Below are 22613 nucleotides of genomic sequence, written 5' to 3'. Positions count from 1 at the left end.
TAGCAAAAACTTCTTAGAACATATTTTTGTTAGCTCGGGGTTGTCTGGTTTTTAGTAATGTTCTTAAAACTTTAACACAAAAACATTATTTATATATTGTTCATGGAATATTCAACCCAATATCATGGCAATTCGTACATATTTTACGAGGTAGCTAATTTGTACGAATTTGTACGAGTGACTTTTTTGAGTGACTGAATTTGTAAGATTTTTGCTAAATCCATAAAGATGACCTATCCCTAACGCTGCCCCTGAACCTACCCATCACTGGGGTCAAGACAAGTTGTAAGTCAGGTTGTACGAATTTGTACGAGTTAGCCACTTCATAAAATACATACAAATTGGTCGTGAGATAGTGTTAAGAGTGTTCTTATTTTATTTGGAGGTTCAGCTAACATTCTTTAAATGTAACTACTTGTTTCGGAACGTTCATAGAACGCTTAAAGTAACATTCTCATAATGTTTGCAAAATTCTAAAATGGAATGTTCTCTTAAAATGAAACATTATAGAACCTGGACAATTTTAAAGTTCAGAGAACATTCAAAACTAACGTTTTCATAACATTAGCAAACGTCTTAGAACGTATATTTTTGTTAGCTGGGACTATACTTTGTTAATGGCAGTAAAATAACAGTAATTGTTAGCATATACCCATGTCGCTTTGCGTGTTTTAGTCCCAAAATAAGTAGTTATTCAGAAGCAGCATAATAACTTGGCGGAAAATCAAAGTGTATGACGCAGCTGAACAATAATGTTGGAATATATCATACCGCCCTTCCCTGGAGACCATCAAACGACATGCAGTTCACAATCACTGCTCTGAGAGATAGTTCAGATGAGTTATAAACTCTTAACGTCTGCTCTTAAACTTGGCCGAGAGTCAACGTCTGCAAATAACCCATAGAAGTCGGTAGCATAAAGTAAATCGGGTCATAAGTTCAGCTGTATGTGTTTGGATTAGAGTGTCTCATTGGGTCATGTGGTTTGTGTTATGCACAAGGGAAGCGATCGGCTAAAGAATGTGTGTGCGATGCCAAAAAGAGCATTAATCATCAGAGGCACAAATGCAATAAACATATGTCTTTACGTAAGAGTTTATTTACAAACTGAAGCTATGCAGAGAATATGTTTTTCTTACTAATTGCAGCTTGCAGTGCCAGATGTTTAGCATTGATTGCGAATGTTAACTGTTGCGTTGCATTAAATGATTAATGACACAGTGAAACAGATTGTTATTGTCTCTCAGATGAACAAAAAGAGACATATAGAGATAGTTGTGGCAGCTAACAGCTAATCACAGCACAACACATGTTGTTTTCCCAGTGCTGATGGATGTATTTAGCATGCTATGCTAAAATGCTTCCACAGCTAAGTGGAAACAGACATTATGTCTTCTAAAGGTTCATAATTGTCAGAGATTCCTAACCTATCAGCTGTTTATTGCGGTCATGAATGCTAACGGGGATTTAGCTTCACCACATACATCTGATCCAGCGCTAATGCTTTGCAGAAGTGCAAACCCTTTGAAGACATTTGGAAAGTACTAGAGTGAAATAAATAGTTTAAAAAATGGTAGACTTGAAAGATCTATTACCCAGCTGATGAAAATCTGGTCGAAGAACATGCTGCTAATGTTCCCATTTAGTTATGTTCACTGAACATTTAAAACATTCATTGTTTTCAAACAGTTTACTTTTTTAATGGGAGCATTACTTTTGAATGTTCTCTTGACAATACTAACATTAAAAAAAAACGTTAGCTGAATGTTCAACTTCAGTGTTTGGAAAAAAAAACATTACATTTACGATATACAATATTTTTTGTTCTAACATTTAAAGAGTATTATTAAAAACCAGCTAAATCTCCAGCAAACCAAAAAACATTCTAAGAACGTCTCTGTTAACCCTTCATTACGCTGTGAATATGTTGTTTCTTAATGTTCTCAGAATGTTTAGATGGCCTTTTTTTAATGTTTTATGAACATTTAATCTTGGTTACGAACGTTAAAGGAACAAGCAAGCATTATGGGAACATTTAAAAAAACATAACATGGACGTCCAGCTAAAACATTTAAGGTGTAAAATGTTCTATAAGTTAAATGTAAACAAATCATGTTTTTGTACATTTTGTACATTTTAAGTATGTTAGTAAATATCAGTTAACTGAAAAAATGTTTTCTCGGTGTAACTGGAACCTTGTCAGAACGTTCTGAAAACGTTTGACCATTCAGTCGCTAGTTACTAGCTGTGCCTTCATCCTGTAAATGCATATTACCTAGCTGCGATCATTTAGAATACAGGTTGGTCTTCTAAATTTAAATTTATTTGTATTTGACAGTTGAGAGAGACTGCAGCTTTCCCGCGAGTGGGCGTGGTTTCAGCGCCGACAGCGGACACGCCCCTAACGGTAATATCAGTCAGAAAATACTGCTTATTTTCCCAAGATTTTTATAACTTATTTTATTTGGCGTTTTTTAATCATTCAAATTCGTCTGGGTGGTTAATACTAGCACGTTTTTTCCTGTGGTCTGACAAACTAAGAACATATATTTACATATATATTTACACATATATTTAACGTTTGCCGGCTCGTTTATTTATTTATTTTTAAAGATAACGTTTTTAAGTTTTTTGTTCTCTTTAATGCAAAGGACTTTGGCAGTATCTTGAGATCTCTTTGTCATGATCACACTTTCAGTCATTAGTCACTGGCGTCAGGTGCTTTAGAAAGCTCTTTCCACAGTCCTGAATTATTAAAACGCATTTTCCTAGAACCAATAACTGCTAATGCAACATTAAAGTTGACACACACACACACACAACAGACAATTTGGAGACCATCTTGTTTATTCAAACATCTCGAACATTTCGACCCGGATTGTATTGGGACTCAAAGCTATCAGAGAGTTTCTGGTATTGATTTTAGTTGTAGAAATTACTGGCGGAGACCCAGAAGACTCTTTTAGGAGCGTCCCGCGGCTCTTCCGGGAATCGCGGCGAGGAAGGAGGAACAGGATGGCGCGCCTCATCATCCTCATCCTCACAGTCCTGCGTGTATTTGAGTGGGGTTGGAGTGTGTTGGGAGGATGGAGGTGATGGGAGGCAGAGCTTGAGGCTCTCTGGACTCTCCGGGATTCGCGATCGACAGACTGAAGGAATGCGCGCCGGACTTTCACACTTTCTCAGGTAAACTGAATTTTGAATTAAAAGCGAACGTCTTGATGTACGTGTTTCATTTTCAGCTTTGTAAACCTTGAAACGTCGAAGTTTCCTTATGTTTGTTTGTTTGGATGTACTTGGCGGAAGTTTTACTTGGTTCTGGATGCAAAACACAGGCTATTTCTGCAAATAATAGCCGTTTTTGTAAACTTGTCAACCGCAACAGCGTCGATGGCAAAACTCATTTTTGGATATGTAAGTGGTACAAAGTTTGACGTTTTAGTCTGCAGGTGTAAAACTTGTATGAAAATGACGATGTATATATTACAATATAACGTGAGCATTTTAAGAACATTGTTAAAGACCATAACTACACAGCTAACCAGATATGTTCTAAAAACGTTTTTTTTTTTTTTCGGAAGGTTTTTTTTTTTCATGTCCGTTCTTCTTGGTTACAGAAACGTTAAAGCGAGTATTATGCGAATGTTGTTTTTGAACGTTCTCCCGAAGTTTTGAAGCAAGTAACATTTAATAACGTTACATGAACTTCCAACTAAAACGTTTCAGAAATAAAACGTTACATTCATGGTGAAAAAATTACGTTTTTGTTAATTACAATGAACAAACAAGCAGTAAATAAAATTCTGTTGTTAATTAACACATAACAGGGGTGCTATAACATATGGAAGTGATATAATTTTACGATATAAATTAAAATTTACTTTATTATGCACAAATACCCATTTAAAAATAAATAAATAAATACATTACATACATTAAATGTACAAAACATACTATGAGACCCCATGCCCCATAATACATGGAGTATTTTTAACTTGTTATCTAACATTTAACATGCATTTCATAACAATCTATTCTAGGCCTGTGTAGTTTAATCTCTAGTTCTTCAGAAAACTGTTCTTGTGCGTTAAAGAACCTAGAAACCCAATCTCTCATCTGAAGAAACGTTTGTAATTTCTAAGCAATTAAAAACAATTTCCTGCAAGAGCCAACAACACAGACTCATATAATGCTTTGATTATACAGCAAAACAGCATATAGCGTAATCATATTTTATAAAATAATCTCTTTTGCTGATGTTTTACACTTCTGCATTTTCAAAGACGCAGCCAAATGCTAAAAAAAAAACCTTAAAGATGTTAATGCACATGCATGCAAACCAATCGCAGATTTCCCAGCCCACTTCCTGGCGCTGACATTCGCTAAGCTTATTTCTGGGTCTCATTTGATGGAATTCGATTAGGAGCGCACTGTGGAAAGCTCTGTGTTTGGTTAATGGAGTTTGTTTTGGAATTACGCTGCTAAGAGAGATGCACAAACACCAGGTTTCTGTACACAGCCATTACAAGTGGAAACACCACCCGACTGTGTTCAGATGTTTAGGCTTTTGCCTGATGATAAATAATTGCACTTAAGGTATCGATCTGAGCGGCTTTGGGGATGAAGACACTCATGTTTAATGGCCAGCGTGAAGTGGATCCACTTCAAATTCTTTTGGGAAACGCTGGATTTATGTGTTTAAGGTGTGGCTCAAAACATCTTTGAGATCTGGATGTTTTCATGCAGATCTGGGAGAACTTCTAAAGCAGCTTTAAGGCTCAATATGTTGTAGAAGTTTAGATATTTGCATTAGCATGCATTATTTATAATGTTAGCTTAAGCAGAATTCAAAATGAAGCAATCAAGGACACATATTAAAGTGAGTTTAAGGCATATTAATGAGAAGGGGGCCTCAAACCATCTTAATTGTGTTAAAATTACTGTAACTTGTGGCCTCGATTGATAATATGCAATAAAAGTAATACATGTTCAGTAATTAGTTGCATTTATTAATATACTGATAATCAAAATTCTTTCATAGCAGCTTGGCTCATTAATATATAATGTATAATATATATTATATATATAATATTTAATGAATATATAATCTTATCCAGTCAGAAGTTAGAACCCAAAATGTGCATGTATATTAAATAATGAGTAGCTGTGTATTAAAATCACGTAACATATTGCTTTTATAAAATACATCAATAAACAATTACATTTAATAATAATAATAATAATAATAAAGGTTAGCCTTAGCCTATTACCTAATGGAACAATGTTTTATAATGTAATAAAATTATTATTATTGTTATTATTATTATTACTACTAATAATAGGTTAATTACTTAATGCAACAATTTTTGCCAGTTTTAAAATAATAAAAATACTTAAAATAGCAATAATTCATAATACTTAAAATATGTATTATTATTATTAAAACATTAAATTAAAATGATTGTAATTACTATGAATAGGTTAGCTTAATTTCAAGAATGACATTTTTTTATAATAATTATTAATATTGTTATTGAGTTACATTAATTATATTACTTAATGCAAGAATATTTTGATGGTAAAAAAGGTAGTAAAATATTAAAGATTATTCTTAATAATATTTTAAATGATTTAAATTATTAATTATATCACTTACTGAAATAATAATAATAGGTTAATTAAATTACTTAATTGATTAATGTTGTTTAATAATAATAATAATAATAAAATTAGTTGGGCAAATGTAAGAATGTTTTATAATGTAATAAAAAATATTATTATTATTTTTAACATTAAATCACAATTATTGTAATTATTATGAATAGGTTTGTTTAATTGCAAAAATTAAATTATTATTATAATTATTGGGTTAAATTAATTATATAACTTAATGCAAGAATATTTTGACAGTATAAAAATAATGAAATAATAAAATGAAAATATTAGAAATTATTAATAATAATTTGTTAATAGTAGTAATTTATTTAAAATATTTTAAATAAATTGTATTAATTAAATCACTTACAGAAATAATAATAATAATTATTGTTAATATTATTATTGGGTTAATGGAGAAATTGTTTATGACTGTTTTTATGACTGATTATTATTAATAATAAAAAAATAAATTTAAAATTCATTTCAGCAAATGTTGTGTTTGGGTCTTGTTTATTGTTTTTATGATCTGACAGATCTGGTTGCTCATCAGATTTCTGGCGTTTCCTGTTGACATAAGTTGCGGTTTGCTCTAAAACGCCGGCGGACAATACATGGGCACATTTCGTCCGGCACGGTCCATGTTTTAGTTCCTGTGTGCTATCGAATGTCTGCTTAGAATGATGCATTCTCTACTGTTGCACAAGACGTTGGGAAAACACATGCAGGGATATGACTCGTTTATTCCATTTGTTAGTAAGACAATGTCCCAAAACCAAATGAGTCACGTGTTAGCACACAAATTAAAAAATTCTGGCCAGTACAGTGATCAGTCGTAGATCTGATAGGTAGACATGTCACTCCAGAGATGTTGACGCATCCGCCATCTTGAATTTTCACCTGCTGAACATTACAATATTGTGTTAATATATGCAGACACTAGCATATGTTTAAAAAACTGAAGTATACTTTCAGCTTAAGCCTCAGGCTAAAGGAAATGTAAATTCACGTCTGTGCAAACCTGGATTGCATGAAACATAAGACGCTGTCAGTCAATAAATGGGAAAACAAAGTATTTGACATTACTTATTTGAAAAAGTAAGTATGTAGTAATATAAAGTATAAAAGTAATATTTTTTTTAGTAAATTAAAAACGAATGTGTTACTTTACCTGTTACTTGAAAAAGTAATCTGATTACATAGCTCATGATACTTGTAATACGTTACTTCAATAGTTATTTAAAAAAGTAATCTGATTATGTAACTCACGATACTTGTAATGTGTTACTTTACAAGATACTTGAAAAAGTAATCTGATTACATAACTCAGGGTACTTGAAATGCATTTATTACTACTTATTTGGAAAGTAACCTGATTATGTAACTTGCAACATTTGTAATGCGTCACTTTACTAGTTACTTGAAAAGTAATCTGATTATGTAACTCGCAATACTTGTAATGCATTACTTTACTAGTTACTTTAAGTAATCTGATTACGTAACTTGCGACCCTTGTAATGCGTCACTTTACTAGTTACTTGTAAAGTAATCTGATTATGTAACCCCCAATACTTGTAATGCATTACTAGTTACTTTAAGTAATCTGATTATATAAATTGCGATACTTGTAATGCGTTACTTTACTACTTACTTGAAAAAGTAATCTGATTCCGTTACTTGCGATACTTGTAATGTGTTACTTTACTAGTTACTTAAATAGTAATTTGATTATGTAACTCACAATACTTGCAATGTATTACTTTAATAGTCACTTTAAAAGTAATACTGGTTACTTGAAAAGTAATCTGATTATGTAAGTTGCGATACTTGCAATGCATTACTTTCTGTTACGGAGTGACTGAGAGAGGCGTGCGGATCCATGCGCAAGCTTTTATTGACATGAAACAGTGACATGGTCATTTACAGGCAGGGTCGAACACCGGCAAACTGGTATACAGAGGATACAAGATGTGAATGACAAACTAGGAAGGGGCTCCATAATTGATGCTAACACTTGGAGAGTGATAAACGCAATGCAATACTCGGCGATAGGAAAAGGAAGTCCAAGGTTTATATAGTGTGTCTGATTGGTTGCAGCAGTGTATGTGTAATCAGAGCAATGGATGATAGGAAATGTAGTCGTGGGGTGACGTGCAACGGTTTGTGTAGTGTGAGAGTCAATTTAATGACAGTGCGACATCTGGTGGTGAGTGGACGGAAAGCCACGGAGCAGATTCGTGACACTTTACTACTTACTTTAAAACGTAATCTGATTACGTAACTTGCAATACATACGATGCATTACTTTACTAGTTAAAAGATAATCTGATTATGTCACAATACTTTTGTTACTTTACTAGTTACTTTATGTAACTCACAATACTTGCAATGCATTAATTTACCAGTCAGTGTTAATTTTGACAGCAAATTCTGATGTAGTCTTAGTCTTAGTCTTTGGAATAATACACCATTTAGTTTTAGTCCTATTTTAGTCATCTGAAATCTTTTAGTCTTAGTCTAGTTTAGTTGACTAAATATCATAAGAGTTTTAGTCTTAGTTTAGTCTTAAGTCTTTTAGTCTTAGTCTAGTTTTAGTAGACCAAATATTAGCAGATTTTTCTCCATAATTTACGTAATTGTAAGTATATTACAATATATGGAAGCATATAGAGAATACAGGCACATATCTAATTGTTGTAATAAAAAAACATTTATTTTATTAAATGTCAAAAACATGAGTATTTTTTATGGCGTTATTTTTTAGTCAAAAGTTATGAGCGTGTAAGACATGCTCACGAGCACATTATGTTATTTCACACGTGCAAAAATGAACCTTCAGCTGGCATGATAAAAGTACTCGCGCACAAATTCAACAACCGAGAGGTGTACAAAGCGCGAGCGCTGGCATACTCTCATAGGTTAACTCTGCTTGTACAGTGGAATCCTATCGCGCGCGGGCTTCTGCTCGCGGAGTGCTGACGCGCAGTGGATTTCTCCTCGCTCAGCTGATTTCTGCTCCCTCGAGTCTAGATGACTTTTGACAATTTGGGGGCGGAAACCAAGGAGGGCACTGACTCTCTTATGATTGGTCACTTTCATCGTAATCACACCCACAGGGACATCCTTGTACCTTGATTGACAGCTCTCATTACAGGAAGCACGGAGTCAAGGTATCTGACGGAGTTCAGCCATTCAGTTAACACTGCAAAAAAAAAAAAAAACAAAACAAAAAAAAAAAAAAAAAACAGTAATAATATGAAATATTATTACAATTTAAAATAATGGTTCTCTTTTTTAATATATTTTAAAATGTAATTTATTTTTGTGATGCAAAGCTGAATTTTCATCAGCAAGTACTCCAGTCTTTGGTGTCTTATGATCCTTCAGAAATCATTCTAATATGCTGATTTGATACTCAGTTATTATCAATGATGGAAACAGTTGTGCTGTTTAATATATTTTTTTGGAATACTTTTTTCAGGATTCATTGATGAGTAAAACGTTAACAGCATTTATTCATAAAAACAGCATTTATTCAAAATAAAAACATTTCTAACAATATACATCGTTACCATCACCTTTTATCAATTTAACGCATCCTTGTTGAATTAAAGTACTAATTTCTTTAAAAAAAAATAGTTATTGTTCCCAAACTTTTGAACGGTAGTGTATATTGTTACAAAAGATTTCTATTCTAAATAAATACAGTTCTTTTTAACTTTTTATTCAACAAATAATCCTGAAAAAAAGTATCTCAGGTTATAAAAAAATATTAAGCAGCACAACTGTCTCCGTGCTTCCTGTAATGAGAGCTGTCAATCAAGGTATAAGGATGTCCCTGTGGGTGTGATTACGATGAAAGTGACCAATCATAAGAGAGTCAGTGCCCTCCTTGGTTTCCGCCCCCAAATTGTCAAAAGTCATCTAGACTCGAGGGAGCAGAAATCAGCTGAGCGAAGAGAAATCCACTGCGCGAGCAAAACAGCAGAAATTATTATTATTGAAATAGATAACCAATGAACTTACTGTCTTCTACAGTCTTTGCAAAATCAAAAGCATAAAGAAATATAAAGTGCAATTCTCAAAAATAAAATAACTGGGAGACGCTCTTGTTGTCCTTGTTGTCATATGTGAAGTTTGACCAGATGTCAATTCTTTGTTTTTGTCCTAGACCAAGCTCTGACATTTCTGTCTGTCTGTCTGTTCATGAGACATACCGCTGCCCTCGGACCGCGTGCACAAAACGTTAGCGTGTTGCTAACGAGAAAAGTCAACTTAAATTAACCAAAGCTTTGTAACCAAGACTGTGCAACTAAGTATAATGTATAACTAAATATAATGTATAACAAACGTCCTCACAACTTGAAAACCGCGGCTTTTGAAAATGGTTACCAGTTACCTGTTACCAGTTACTTGCAAAAAAAGTTATCTGATTACGTAACTTGCGATACTTGTAATGCATTACTTTACTAGGTACTTTAAAAATTAATCTGATTATGTAACTTGCAATACTTGCAATGTGTTACTTTAATAGTCACTTTAAAAGTAATACTGATTACTTGAAAAGTAATCTGATTATGTAACTCACGATACTTGTAATGCATTACTTCACTAATTACTCGATACTTGTAATGTGTTGCTTTAGTAGTTACTTAAAAAGTAATCTGATTACATAACTCATGATGCTTGTAATGTGTTACTTTAATAGGTACTTAAAGTAATCTAATTACATGGCTTGCAATACTTGTAATGCGTTACTTTACTAGGTACTTAAAAAAGTAATCTGATTACGTAACTTGCAAAACTTGCAATGTGTTACTTTAATAGTCACTTTAAAAGTAATACTGGTTACTTGAAAAGTAATCTGATTATGTAACTCGTGATACTTGTAATGCATTACTAATTACTTGATACTTGTTATGCGTTGCTTTACTACTTACTTAAAAATTAATCTAATTACATAACTCATGATACTTGTAATGCATTACTAGTTACTTGAAAAGTGATCTGATTACGTAGCTTGCAATACTTGTAATGTGTTACTTTACTAGTTATTTGAAAAGTAATCTGATTGTGTAACTCCATCACAGGTTCACAGGATGAAATAAACCCGTCTTTAACAGCCATCGTCATGGTTTTATCGCCGTCCACCATCAGCCAAGTGGCAGGGCCAAGCAATGCGACTCCGCTTTGCTTCTCCATCAACAGCCCGCCTTTCAGACACAACCTGACCATCGCCTCAGCGTACTTCTCATCCGTCTTCAGTGGCCTCGGCTTGAGCTCCAACCTCTTTGCTTTGGTGGTTCTGGCCAGGACCTTCCACCACACAAAGAGCCGCTCGCGGTCCTCGTTCCTGCTCTTCCTCGGCGGACTGGTGTTCACCGACTTCATGGGACTGTTGGTCACCGGGTCCATCGTGGTGTCCTTCCACATCACGCACTTTAACTGGCGACAACTGGACCCTCATTGCCACTTCTGCAACTTCATGGGCATGTCGATGGTCTTCTACGGTCTTTGCCCGCTGCTTCTCGGCGCCACGATGGCCGTGGAGCGATTCGTAGGCATCAACCGACCCTTCGCCCGCTCCACCTCCATGTCCAACAGCAGAGCATGTTCGACGGTGGTCATGGTTTGGATCACGGCTGGTTGCATCAGTCTTCTGCCACTGATGGGATTGGGAAGCTACCAACTCCAGTACCCCGGTTCCTGGTGCTTCCTCAACATCAGCTCCAGCCCACTAGACATGACGTTCGGGTTGATCTTCTCGCTCGTGGGTTTGCTGTCGCTGGCCGTATCGTTCCTGCTCAACACGGTGAGCGTGATCACCCTACTGAGGGTGTGTTGTGGACAGGACAGCGGTCAGCGGAGACGAGACTACGAAGTGGAGATGATGGTGCAGCTGATTTTGATTATGGCCATTGCCTCCGTCTGCTGGTGCCCTCTACTGGTGAGTGCTTGAACTACATTGACAATTGACGAATACTAAATCTGTTGACCAACTGTCCAAAATGAGCTGTCAGTAACTGTTTCTGAAACCTAGTAAGATGCCTACAAAGTAGGCAACATCGTAACCAAGAAAGAATCTGAAAGAGGAGTATTACAGGTTCAGTTACGCTGAATCGACAGCATTTGTGGCAGAGTTTTCTTTGAAAAATAATGTACAACCTGTGAAATAAAGAGAAAGATTTACAGTAGTTTTTTATTATTAATAATCACAATGAAAAATGTTTATTAAGTAATATAATTACCCAAACCCAATCATAATTTTTAAATTATGATAATAACTTAATAACAATATTTATAAAATGACTTAAACTAATAATAATAATACAACAAAATTAATAATATTAATAATAAAAAAATAATAATAATATCATCATTTTTAAACTAATAATAATATTACAACAAAATTATTATTATTGTTATTATTATTATTATTATTATTATTAATAAGTATTATTATTATTATTGGTATAAAATAAAAATGTTACAAATTGTTATTAATTTAATACTGCCAAAACATTATTGCATTAAGTATTATTATTATTATTATTATTATTATTTAAAATAAACATTTGAAAATATTTTCATTTTTTAAAATAATTTAATACTGCCAAAACATATAATTAAATTAAGTAATAGAAGTAATATAATTAAACTAACCTATTAATAGAAATAGTTATGAAATTACAACAACTAATAATACTATGACAAAAATATTATTGTTGTTATTATTATTTTTAATATTATAACATTTCACAAAACATTGTTAATTTAAAATATTTTTTAAAATAATAGTAATAATAGTAGTAGTATTAATTAATAATAATAATAATAATAATAATAATAATAACAATAATAAAAACGTTTAAAAAAATAAATAACATAAAACTTACAATGAAAGTGAATGGGGCTGATCTGTAAACATTAAAGTACTTATTATTTCAACAATTTCGCCAAAAGATGTAAACAATATACATGCTAACATAATTTTAGCGTTAAAAAATGACATTTTTTGTTTAACGTTATATATTGAAATCAAGGTAAATGCTACACGAACAGCTTGACGCTTGATTCCAATAGAGTTTGATGTTAGCATGTGGCTAAGCTAACACTCTAATTAGCATAAAAATGCATATCGCATGCAATTAGTAAATACAAATCTGCTTGTATAATTAGACTTAACTATTTTATAGCGACACCTTTTAGTAACTCGTCCACCCTTATGGATTTGTTTTTCGTTAAGACCAGCGCAATGCATTCTGGGATAAATCGTTACAGTTTGGCCTTAAAATAACATCGATGTAGGCTTCTTACAAGGTTTTGAACAGTCTCAAGTCCACTAAAAAGACAAGGCGCTTCTCGTACGTTGATATTTCAGACTTTAGTTCGTATGCGACTTCAGACGATGTGTTTTGTAAATAAACCCGTTTGAGATCCAGATGTCGCAGCATCTGTGTTGTACTCGTTTGTGGTGTGACATTACAGAAATTGCTTTCTGTAATTGTCCGATTCGGTTATAATTGTCCGTGACGCTGCTTGTTTTCAGTCTTGTTTATCGTGTTGCAGAAACACTGGCATGCGACGCAGGTGCACTAACGATCGCGAGGCCAGGCAATTTACTCGTTACACATTAAGAGCTTTTCCTCAGGAAACTGCCCATGTTCTACCAGTCGAAAGTGAAGGAGTCGTGTGAGAACTGCTGATAAGACTAATGGGAAAGAGCCATTTCCTGTTGAAGGGTAGAACAGGAAGTCCTCAGCAGCAAACACACGCTTCCTATTTCGAACCAAACAAATTAATCTACATTAACTACAACTGGGAGTTTCAGCAAACTATGGACATTTTATTACACCAGGGATAGTGTTTATATATATATATATATATATATATATATATATATATATATGTATAAATTTCAGTTTAATAAAATAATAAATTATATATTAATACAATTTGGTGATTATTACTAAACATACAAAAATCGATGCTTTTTTTTTAACTTTTTTTAACTTTTTTTTTTTTTTTTTTTAAAAAATAAAATGCTTTTTTATGTATAGATTTATTTATTTGTTTATTTATTTTTTTTAGAACCCATGCTTTCAATCCAAAAGTATAAAAATCCATCAAAGAAATATCAACTAAATTTAATTAAAATGTAATTTATTTTTTGTATTTTTTATTTAAATAAAAATATATAAAATATATAGGATTGAAAATTTTTTACGTTTATTTTTTAATACATTTATATTTAATTCAGTTAAATTAAATTAAAATTAAAAATCCATCACATAAATATTTACTAAATTAAAATGTTAATTTTATATTAAATATAAATATGTAAAATATATGATAGAAAACTATTATTCATTAGTATTTGTTGATTTTTTTTTTAATTAAAAAAAGTATTTTTATAATATATATTCATTTTTAATTCAATTAAAATATATTATATAAATTTACAATAAAATTTAAATTGAATTAAAAATCTATCACAGAAATATTAATTCAATTAAAACTGTATTTTACTTTTTATATTTTAATAAATAAAAATATATAAAATATATGATAGAAAATTATTATTCATTAGTATTATTTTTTAAAAATATTTTTAAATAAGTTGATTTTGTAATACATTTATATCTAATTCAATTAAAATGATATATAAATTAAACTAAAATTAAAATTGAAAATCCATCACAGAAATATTAACTAAATTAAAATGTCAGTTTTTATATTAAATATATGATATTGTTTAATATTTTTTAAGTACTTTTGTAATATAGTTATATTAAATTCAGTTAAAATGTTATATAAATTAAAAATAAAATTGAAATTAAAGATCAATCACAGAAATATCAACTAAATTAAGTACAACTATTATTAAATACAAATATGTTATTTTTATAACTTTTTTTTAAATATTTGATTAAATACAAATATATAAATGAAATAAAATTAAATTAAAAACAATAAAATTAAGTTTATTTGGTAATATATTTATATTTAATTAAATTAAATGTTACATAAATTAAAATTAAATCGAATCAAAATTGAAAATCCATCACAGAAATATTAACTAATATTTAATTCAGTTATAATATGTTAATAAAATTAGAATTGAATTAAAATTGGAAATCCGTCACAAAAATATACATTAAAATTTAATTTAATGTTTTTGTTATTTTATTAAATAAAGATAAAAAAAACATATGATGGAATTTTTTATATATTTTTTGAAAATTAAGTTTATTTTAGTTATACATGTAATTCAATTAAAATGTTATATAAATTAAAATTGAAATCCATCACAGAAATATTAGCTAAATTAAATTAAAATGTAATTTATTTTTTGTGTATTTTTTATATTTTATAAAATAAAAATAAAATAAAACATATGATTTCTTAGCATTCTTTTTTGTTTAATCAAAGCGTCACATTTTTAATGTATTTTTTAACATATTTATATTTAATTCAATTCAAATATATTATATAAATTAAAATTTAAAACTGAATTTATTTTTTTAATCTTTTAGCATTTTTTTATTGTTTTTATTTATTTTTGTATTTTTTTTATTAATTTCTTAATCTGTCTATTCATGTCTAGATTTGTGTTTTCATTGTACAAAACTCAGACTTTGAGTCCTACTTGGAGCTTGAGATGAAATATTATAGAAAAGTGATAAATATGACTTGTATAACTAATGTTTTTGTTTGTCCTTTCCAATCATGCAGACATTTTATCACACTGTGCAAAAAATATGATTTATCTTTCTATATTTAGGTTGCGTAAATTGAGATTAGATTATCTTTAAATGTCATTTCCACCACTTAAACGTCTGTAAGTGCATTGATCCACAGATAGTAAAATAAACTTGAGGAATTTGAGGAATAAACAATCTCCGGAGCTGATGTGGATGTTATCGAGTGTGAGATGAGTGGGAAACGCTGTGACGCGTCTCACCTTGTGTCTCCGGACAGATGTTCATACTGAAGAGTGTCGTGTCGTCACTAGCCGTCGAGCCCTATAGCGTTCTGTTCTACCTGCGATTGGCCACCTGCAATCAGATTTGCGACCCCTGGATTTACATCCTGTGTCAGGAGTCTAGACTGAGGCGAGTAACGGCCGACGGCTAATCCAGATTGTGATCCGAATTAACAGCGAGCCTCATTCACACTCACGCGCTCATCGAAACGCTTCTGCCGATTCATAGCGACTGCTTTCCACTGAAAACCATCATCCACCCCAACACACTAATCAGAGTTTCTGCCACAATATTTATTATATATTTATTAATAATTAAAACAGAAAATATCTTTTTTTATTTTATTTCATTTTATTTTTTTAAATTAATTATTTTATTTAATAAATTGTACAATTTTTTAATAATTAAAAAATAATTTTAAAAAATAAAGAAAATATTGTTATTATTGTTGTTATAATTAATTAAAATAGAATAAATTATTATGAATGATATATGAATATTTTTTCATTAAATATATATTTTATTTAATGTAATTAAAAGAAAATATTGTTCCTATAATTAAGTGTATTATAAATGTATGGCATTATAAACATGTTTATATATATTGTTTATTAAAAAAATGTATTGTAATTCAAATTAAATATTATTACTCAAATTTCTTTGTTTATTTGTATTATTATTTGTAATATTTATATTTACATAAATAAAAATATATGCATATTTATAATAATTTATAGTAATTAATTAATAAACTAATGTTTATTTAAATGATATTTAAATGAATTAACACAAAATATTATGAAATGTATTTGTTCATTTTTATGTTTTATATTGTGATATGTAATATAAGTACTATTCTATTTATTAAAACATATATATATATATAGAATTGCATTTGTTTATTTTTGTTTTATTTGTATTTATTTGTATTATTATTTGTAATAATATAATATAAATATTTTAAAATTATTTTTCTAATGTTTATTTAAATTATATTTAAACAAAATAACAAAAAATTATTAAATGTATTTATTCATTCTTATACATTGTTATATGTAATATTTTTTATAATATTATATTTATTAAAACACACATATATATACAATACAATAAGAGAAATCACAATATATAATTGTATTGACGTTTATTTAAATTGTATTTAAATGAATTAACACAAAATATTATGTATTTATTTTTTATGTATTATGTTGTAATACATAATGTTTTTTAATTATATATAATACTAATAAATGTTGTTATGTTTATAAATAAATATTTTGTTCATATTACATTATAATAATATAATGTTTTATTTATTATCTAATATAATATTTTGTGATATGTAAGTATTTTATTCAAAAAATATATATAGTATAATAGAAAGCAAATATACAATATTAATGTATGCTGTTTTAAATGTTTATAAATAAATATAGTTTATTACATTATAATATATATTTTTTTATTTTATAAATATTTTATAATTTTATTTTGTTTGTATTTATTTTTTAATTTAATTTATTATTATAAATTAAAACCACATTTATTTTTTTATGTGAAAATCCATCACAAAAATATAAGCTACATTAATTTTTACATTAATTTTATTTTTTTTTTTTTTTTTTTTTACATTATTACATTTTTTATTGATTTTATAGAGAGGGAGAGAGAGAGTTGTTTTTGTTTGTTTTTTTACTGTTAAGTAATGCCAGTAAGTAACCTGTAAGTTCTGGTAAGTAATAAAGTTCCCACATTTTCTCTGTAGCAGTACTTCTTATAGAACTTATTGTATTTTGGCAGAAACTGTACTTACCATTGTAAATGTTTGTCATTTTGCGTCATTTTCCACCAAATGCTCTGTGTTTATTTGTTTGTGTGAGCATGTGTATTCTGTCGAGTGAACACTCAACAAAGGTCAATGATTTATAACTGCTTAGCTCACTCCTTTTACCGCCACATTCGCTCAATGACTGCTAAGTATTTATGTTAACAAACCCATTTGTTATCTTGCAGCTATTGGGGAAAAAGATCCAAAAAGGTCATGTGATATTTCATCAGTTTTATCCTTTCCAAAAAAAAAAAACTTTTCAGTGTCCAAATGTCCCGGACATATTTGTTTGCACATCTCTCTGAATATTTCTCCGGTGAATATATTAACTATTGACATTATGCAAGCAAATATTCCTGGAAATTGTGTCCAGCATCCCCAGATGTTATATTTTGGTTATTCTCAGTGCAAAAATCCATTCGTTTTTGTAAACATTTCAAAATGACGAAGCCCACGGCGACGTCAATGTTTGCGCCGCGATGGTCGTGTTTATTTTATTGACTGACTCAAGTGGAGTCGATGTTCCTCTCGTCACCCTCTTGTTGTTTTCCCTCTCAACAGGTGTTTATTGCGCAGACCGTGCTGTCGGACAAGACGTTTGAGATTTCCCACCTGCTTCTCTGGCTTCGTTTTGCGACGGGGAACCAGGTCCTGGATCCCTGGGTCTACATCCTGTTCCGACGTGCCATACTGAAACGCCTCGCTCCCAGGATGGACTGGTCGCGCGGCTCCATCATCAGCAACTATCCTACGCTCTCCACGTCCTTCCGCAAACTCACGCGTGGTTCTCTTGGAGGAACCATCGACCGTTTGGATCACGTGCGGGCGAGTCCGGCCAAAGCCAGGGAAGAGGATACGCCGTTACCGGCGCAGGACGCCACCGTGACGTCTAGTCCTATTTAGCAACGAAGACTATTTTAGCAATTATCTTCTACTTCATTCACAATTCAATGTCTAATGTGGCGCCCAATGTAGAGCGTGAACCATCTTTTGAACCCTGTTGTTGGTGGACACGTTCGAGAAGTGTATATTTGACTTCTCAAGACGTGACGAAATCACATGAACTTGGAGAGTGAGGCGGTTGAGGAAAACGTACTGCAAACTTGCAGACTTGAGTGAGAAAGTGGGCGGGGCTTGGTTTTCCAGTTGGCCAGTGATTGGTTGATGAAAAGGGTTGAAAGATAGGTATGTGATGTCACTTTGGAGGCGGAGCCTTTGTACAATAGTGCCCGCCCACTTTTTCAGCAAGAGAAATCACAACATTGCAAACTCTGATTTAAAGCAAGATGTATTTGAAAATAGGACAAAAAGACAAGAATGTATACTTAATGGCTTTAATAAAAATGTACAGTACAACCTTGAGTGGGAGAGTGGGCGTGACTTGATTTTACCAGTTCACCAATGATTGGATGACAAAACGTGACGGTTGGTTCAAGGGGGAAGGGTTCAAAAGAGTTTTTCGCATTCATTTCCCATTCAGCTTTTCGTTAAAGATCCATGAACCAAACCAAAATCGATGGTTGGTTGGAGAGGGAGGGGTTGGAAAATAAGTATGGGATTTTATTTTGGAGGCGGAGCCTTTGTGCAATAGTGTCCGCCCACTTTTTCAACAAGAGAAATCCCACTTGAGTGGGAGAGTGGCTTGAGAGACTTGATTTTACCAGTTCACCAATGATTGGATCACAAGAAGTGACAGTTGGTTGAAGGGGGAAGGGTTCAAAATTAAGTGTGTTTGTTGATCTCATTTTTGGGGGTGGAGCCTTAGCACAATAGTGTCCGCCCACTTTTTCAGCAGTTTCGGGAGTTTTTCACATTCGTTTCACATTCAGCTTTTCCTTAAAGACCCATGAACCAAACCAAAATTGATGGTTGGCTGGAGGGGAAGGGGTTGGAAAATAAGTATAGGATTTTATTTTGGAGGCGGAGCCTTTGTACAATAGTGTCCGCCCACTTTTTCAGCAGTTTCTGGAGTTTTCACATTAATTTCCCGTTCAACTTTTTGTTAAAGATCCATGAGCCAAACTAACCAACTATAACATTGCAAACTCTTATTTAAAGCAAAAAATATTTAAAAATAGAACAAAACAAGACAAGAATGTATACTTAATGTCTTTAATAAAAAATGTTTAAAAAACATATAGTACAAACTTGAAGGCTTAAGTGGGAAAGTGGGTGGGACTTGGTTTTCCAGTTGGTCAGTGATTGGATGATGAAAAGCGACAGGTGGTTGGAGGGTGAGGGGTTGGAAAATAAGTATGTGATGTCATTTTGGATGTGGAGCCTTTGTACAATAGTGCCCGCCCACTTTTTCAGCAAGAGAAATCACGCTTGAGTGGGAGAGTGGGCGTGACTTGATTTTACCAGTTCACCAATGATTGGATCACAAGAAGTGACAGTTGGTTGAAGGGGGAAGGGTTCAAAATTAAGTGTGTTTGTTGATCTCATTTTTGGGGGTGGAGCCTTAGCACAATAGTGTCCGCCCTCTTTTTCAGCAGTTCCTGGAGTTTTTCACATTCGTTTTCCATTCAGCTTTTCATTAAAGATCCATAAACCAAACCAAAATCGATGGTTGGTTGGAGGGGGAGGGGTTGGAAAATAAGTATGGGATTTTATTTTGAAGGCGGAGCCTTTGTACAATAATCTCTGCCCACTTTTTTTCAGCAGTTCCTGGAGTTTTTGACATTCATATCCCATTCCACTTTTCGTTAAAGATCCATGAACCAAACTAAACATCTACAACATTGCAAACTCTGATTTAAAATATAATGTATTTAGAAATAGCACCCAAAAAAAACAAGAATGTATACTTAATGGCATTAATAACAAAAAATGTATAATACAAACTTGAAGGCTTGAGTGGGAAAGTGGGTTGGTTTTACCAGTTGGCCAGTGGTTGGAGGAGAAAAAATTGATGGTTGGTTGGAGGGGGAGGGGTTGGCAAATAAGTATCTGATGTCATTTTAGAGATGGAGCCTTTGTACAATCGTGCCCGCCCACTTTTTCGCATTAATTTTCCATTCAACTTTTCGTTAAAGATCCATGAACCAAACTAACCAACTACAAGGTGAATTGATTAAAAATTAAAAAAAACATGTATACTGCAAAATTAATTAATAAAAAATTAGTATAGTACAAACTTGAAAGCTCGAGTGGGAAAGTGGGTGTGGCTTGGTTTTACCAGTTGGCCAGTGGTTGGAGGATAAAAACTGATGGATGGTTAAAGGAGGAGGGGTTGGCAAATAAGTATCTGATGTCATTTTAGAGGCGGAGCCTTTGTACAATCATGCCTGTTCACTTTTTTCAGCAATTCTTGAAGTTTTTTGCCAATCAAGTCTTCGTAAAGTGTTAAACCCAACGATGAACCAAATCAATCAGCTACGAGACAAATCACAACATTGCAAACTCTGATTTAAATCAAAATGTATTTAAAAATAGGATAAAAAGACAAGAATGTATACTTAATGGCTTTAATAAAAATGTACAGTACAGTCAGGGCTTGAATTATACCAAACAGCCGGTGATTGGATAATGAAATGTGGTGGTTAGTTGGAAGGGTTCAAAATTAAGTGTTTGGTGATCTCTTTTTTGGGGGTGAAACCTTAGCACAGTAGTGCCCACAAACTTTTTCAGCAGTTCTTTGAGTTTTTCCCCCATTAATTTCCCACTGAAGTCTTCGTTAAAGAGTTAAACCCAAACATGTCAGGTACAAGGTGAATCACAACATTACAAACTCTGATTTAAAGCAAAAACCATCTGTACTTAATGGCTTTAATATATATATATAAAAAAGTATAGTACAATCTTGAAGGCTTAAGTTGGAAAGTGGGTGGGGCTTGAATTTTACCAGTTGGCTAGTGATTGGATGATAAAATGTAAATTTGGTTGAAGGGGGAGAAGTTCAAAATTAAGTGTTTGGTGATCTCGTTTTTGGGTGGTGCCTTAGCACAATACTGCCTGCCCACTTTTTCATCAGGTTCTTGAGTCTTTCACATTCTTTTCTCATTCGAGTCTTTGTTAAAGAGTTAAACCAACCCATGAACCAAACCGATCAGATACAAGGTGAAGCCCTCTGATTTAAAGTAAGAAGAGTATTTGAAAATAGGGCAAAAAGGCAAGAATGTGTACTTAAAGGTTTCAATGAAAACATACAGTACAAATTTGAAGGCTTGTGTGGGAAAGTGGGCGGGGCTTGATTTTACCCTTTGGCCAGTGATTGGATGATGAAAAGGGTTTTTTACGAAGTCTATAAAGAGTTAAAAACCATGATCCAAACCAACCCACTATAAGGCGAATCACATTACAACCAGTTATTTAAGCTTATTTGGAAAATAAGTATGTGATGTCATTTTGGAGGTGGAGCCTATATGCAAAACTTCCAACAGTTTTTGGAGTGTTTTTCCCAAAGGGATTTTAAAAGAGTTAAAAGCAATGAACCAACTGACTAGGAGGTAATCAGTTAACTATAATTTAAAGGAAAAACGTATTTAAAAATCTGACAAGATTGTATACTGAATGTCTAACATTGAAAATGTACAGTAGAAATTTGCAGGCTTGACTCGATTTGGGACGACTGGGCAGTTTTGGCTCGCTTCCTAGACAAGCACCCTCCTTTTCCTTGCTGATAAGACTATGAGGACCACACACTTGGAGAAAATAGCAAATTTTTATCACCAATTCTGGTTTATTTATGCTCCTGTTATGGAAAGTTCTTGTCTTCCAAGGAATTAAACAAGGATCATTATTAGCACAAATTTGGTTGTTCTCGTGTGAGGAAACACAAGGTTGGCATCAGGCTTAACAGAGTTAATCATCTGTTTTGATCTGGAATTGCTATCGCATGTAAACCCAAGTATTGTTGCATAAAATTCGTTATTCAAACATCTTGTGTTTGGATTCCTTCAGTTAGCGTACATTAAAAGACAGTTTCTTGAATGTAGACGACACAGATTTGTGGTCATTTTAGGTGCCAATTTACCAAAAAACAGAGCAATTTGGGCAGCACTTCATTGTTTTGACTTGAATGTGCTAGGCAAACAGGAAAACAAGTAGAATCCAGCAACACAAACAAGATTTATATCAGCTTCCTCATTTTGCAACTGTTTCACAACTAAATAAGCATGACTAGCTGCAAATAAACCATGTTA

The 22613-nt window shown here is 32.2% G+C and overlaps 1 protein-coding gene across 2 annotated transcripts; it reads left to right on the top strand.

The window, feature by feature from the left end:
• Positions 1–2817: 2817 nt before the first annotated feature.
• Positions 2818–22384, top strand: tbxa2r (thromboxane A2 receptor). Of its 2 annotated transcripts, XM_051095643.1 has the most exons (4): positions 2818–3186; positions 10746–11602; positions 15637–15770; positions 18031–18298. In XM_051095643.1, exons 2-4 carry the CDS (start codon positions 10787–10789, stop codon positions 18161–18163), a joined length of 1083 nt encoding a protein of 360 aa, XP_050951600.1. In that variant the 5' UTR covers positions 2818–3186; positions 10746–10786; the 3' UTR covers positions 18164–18298. The 2 variants fall into 2 exon arrangements, with proteins under 2 accessions (XP_050951600.1, XP_050951599.1); XM_051095642.1 differs by lacking the exon at positions 15637–15770 and having other exon boundaries at positions 2824–3186; positions 18031–22384.
• The last annotated feature ends 229 nt before the right edge of the window (positions 22385–22613 follow it).

This window comes from Labeo rohita, chromosome 22 (genome assembly GCF_022985175.1).
Source record: "Labeo rohita strain BAU-BD-2019 chromosome 22, IGBB_LRoh.1.0, whole genome shotgun sequence".
Classification (NCBI taxonomy): domain Eukaryota; kingdom Metazoa; phylum Chordata; class Actinopteri; order Cypriniformes; family Cyprinidae; genus Labeo; species Labeo rohita.
The sequence above is the reverse complement of the archived record's forward strand: the minus strand, read 5'-3'. Positions and strand labels throughout refer to the sequence as shown.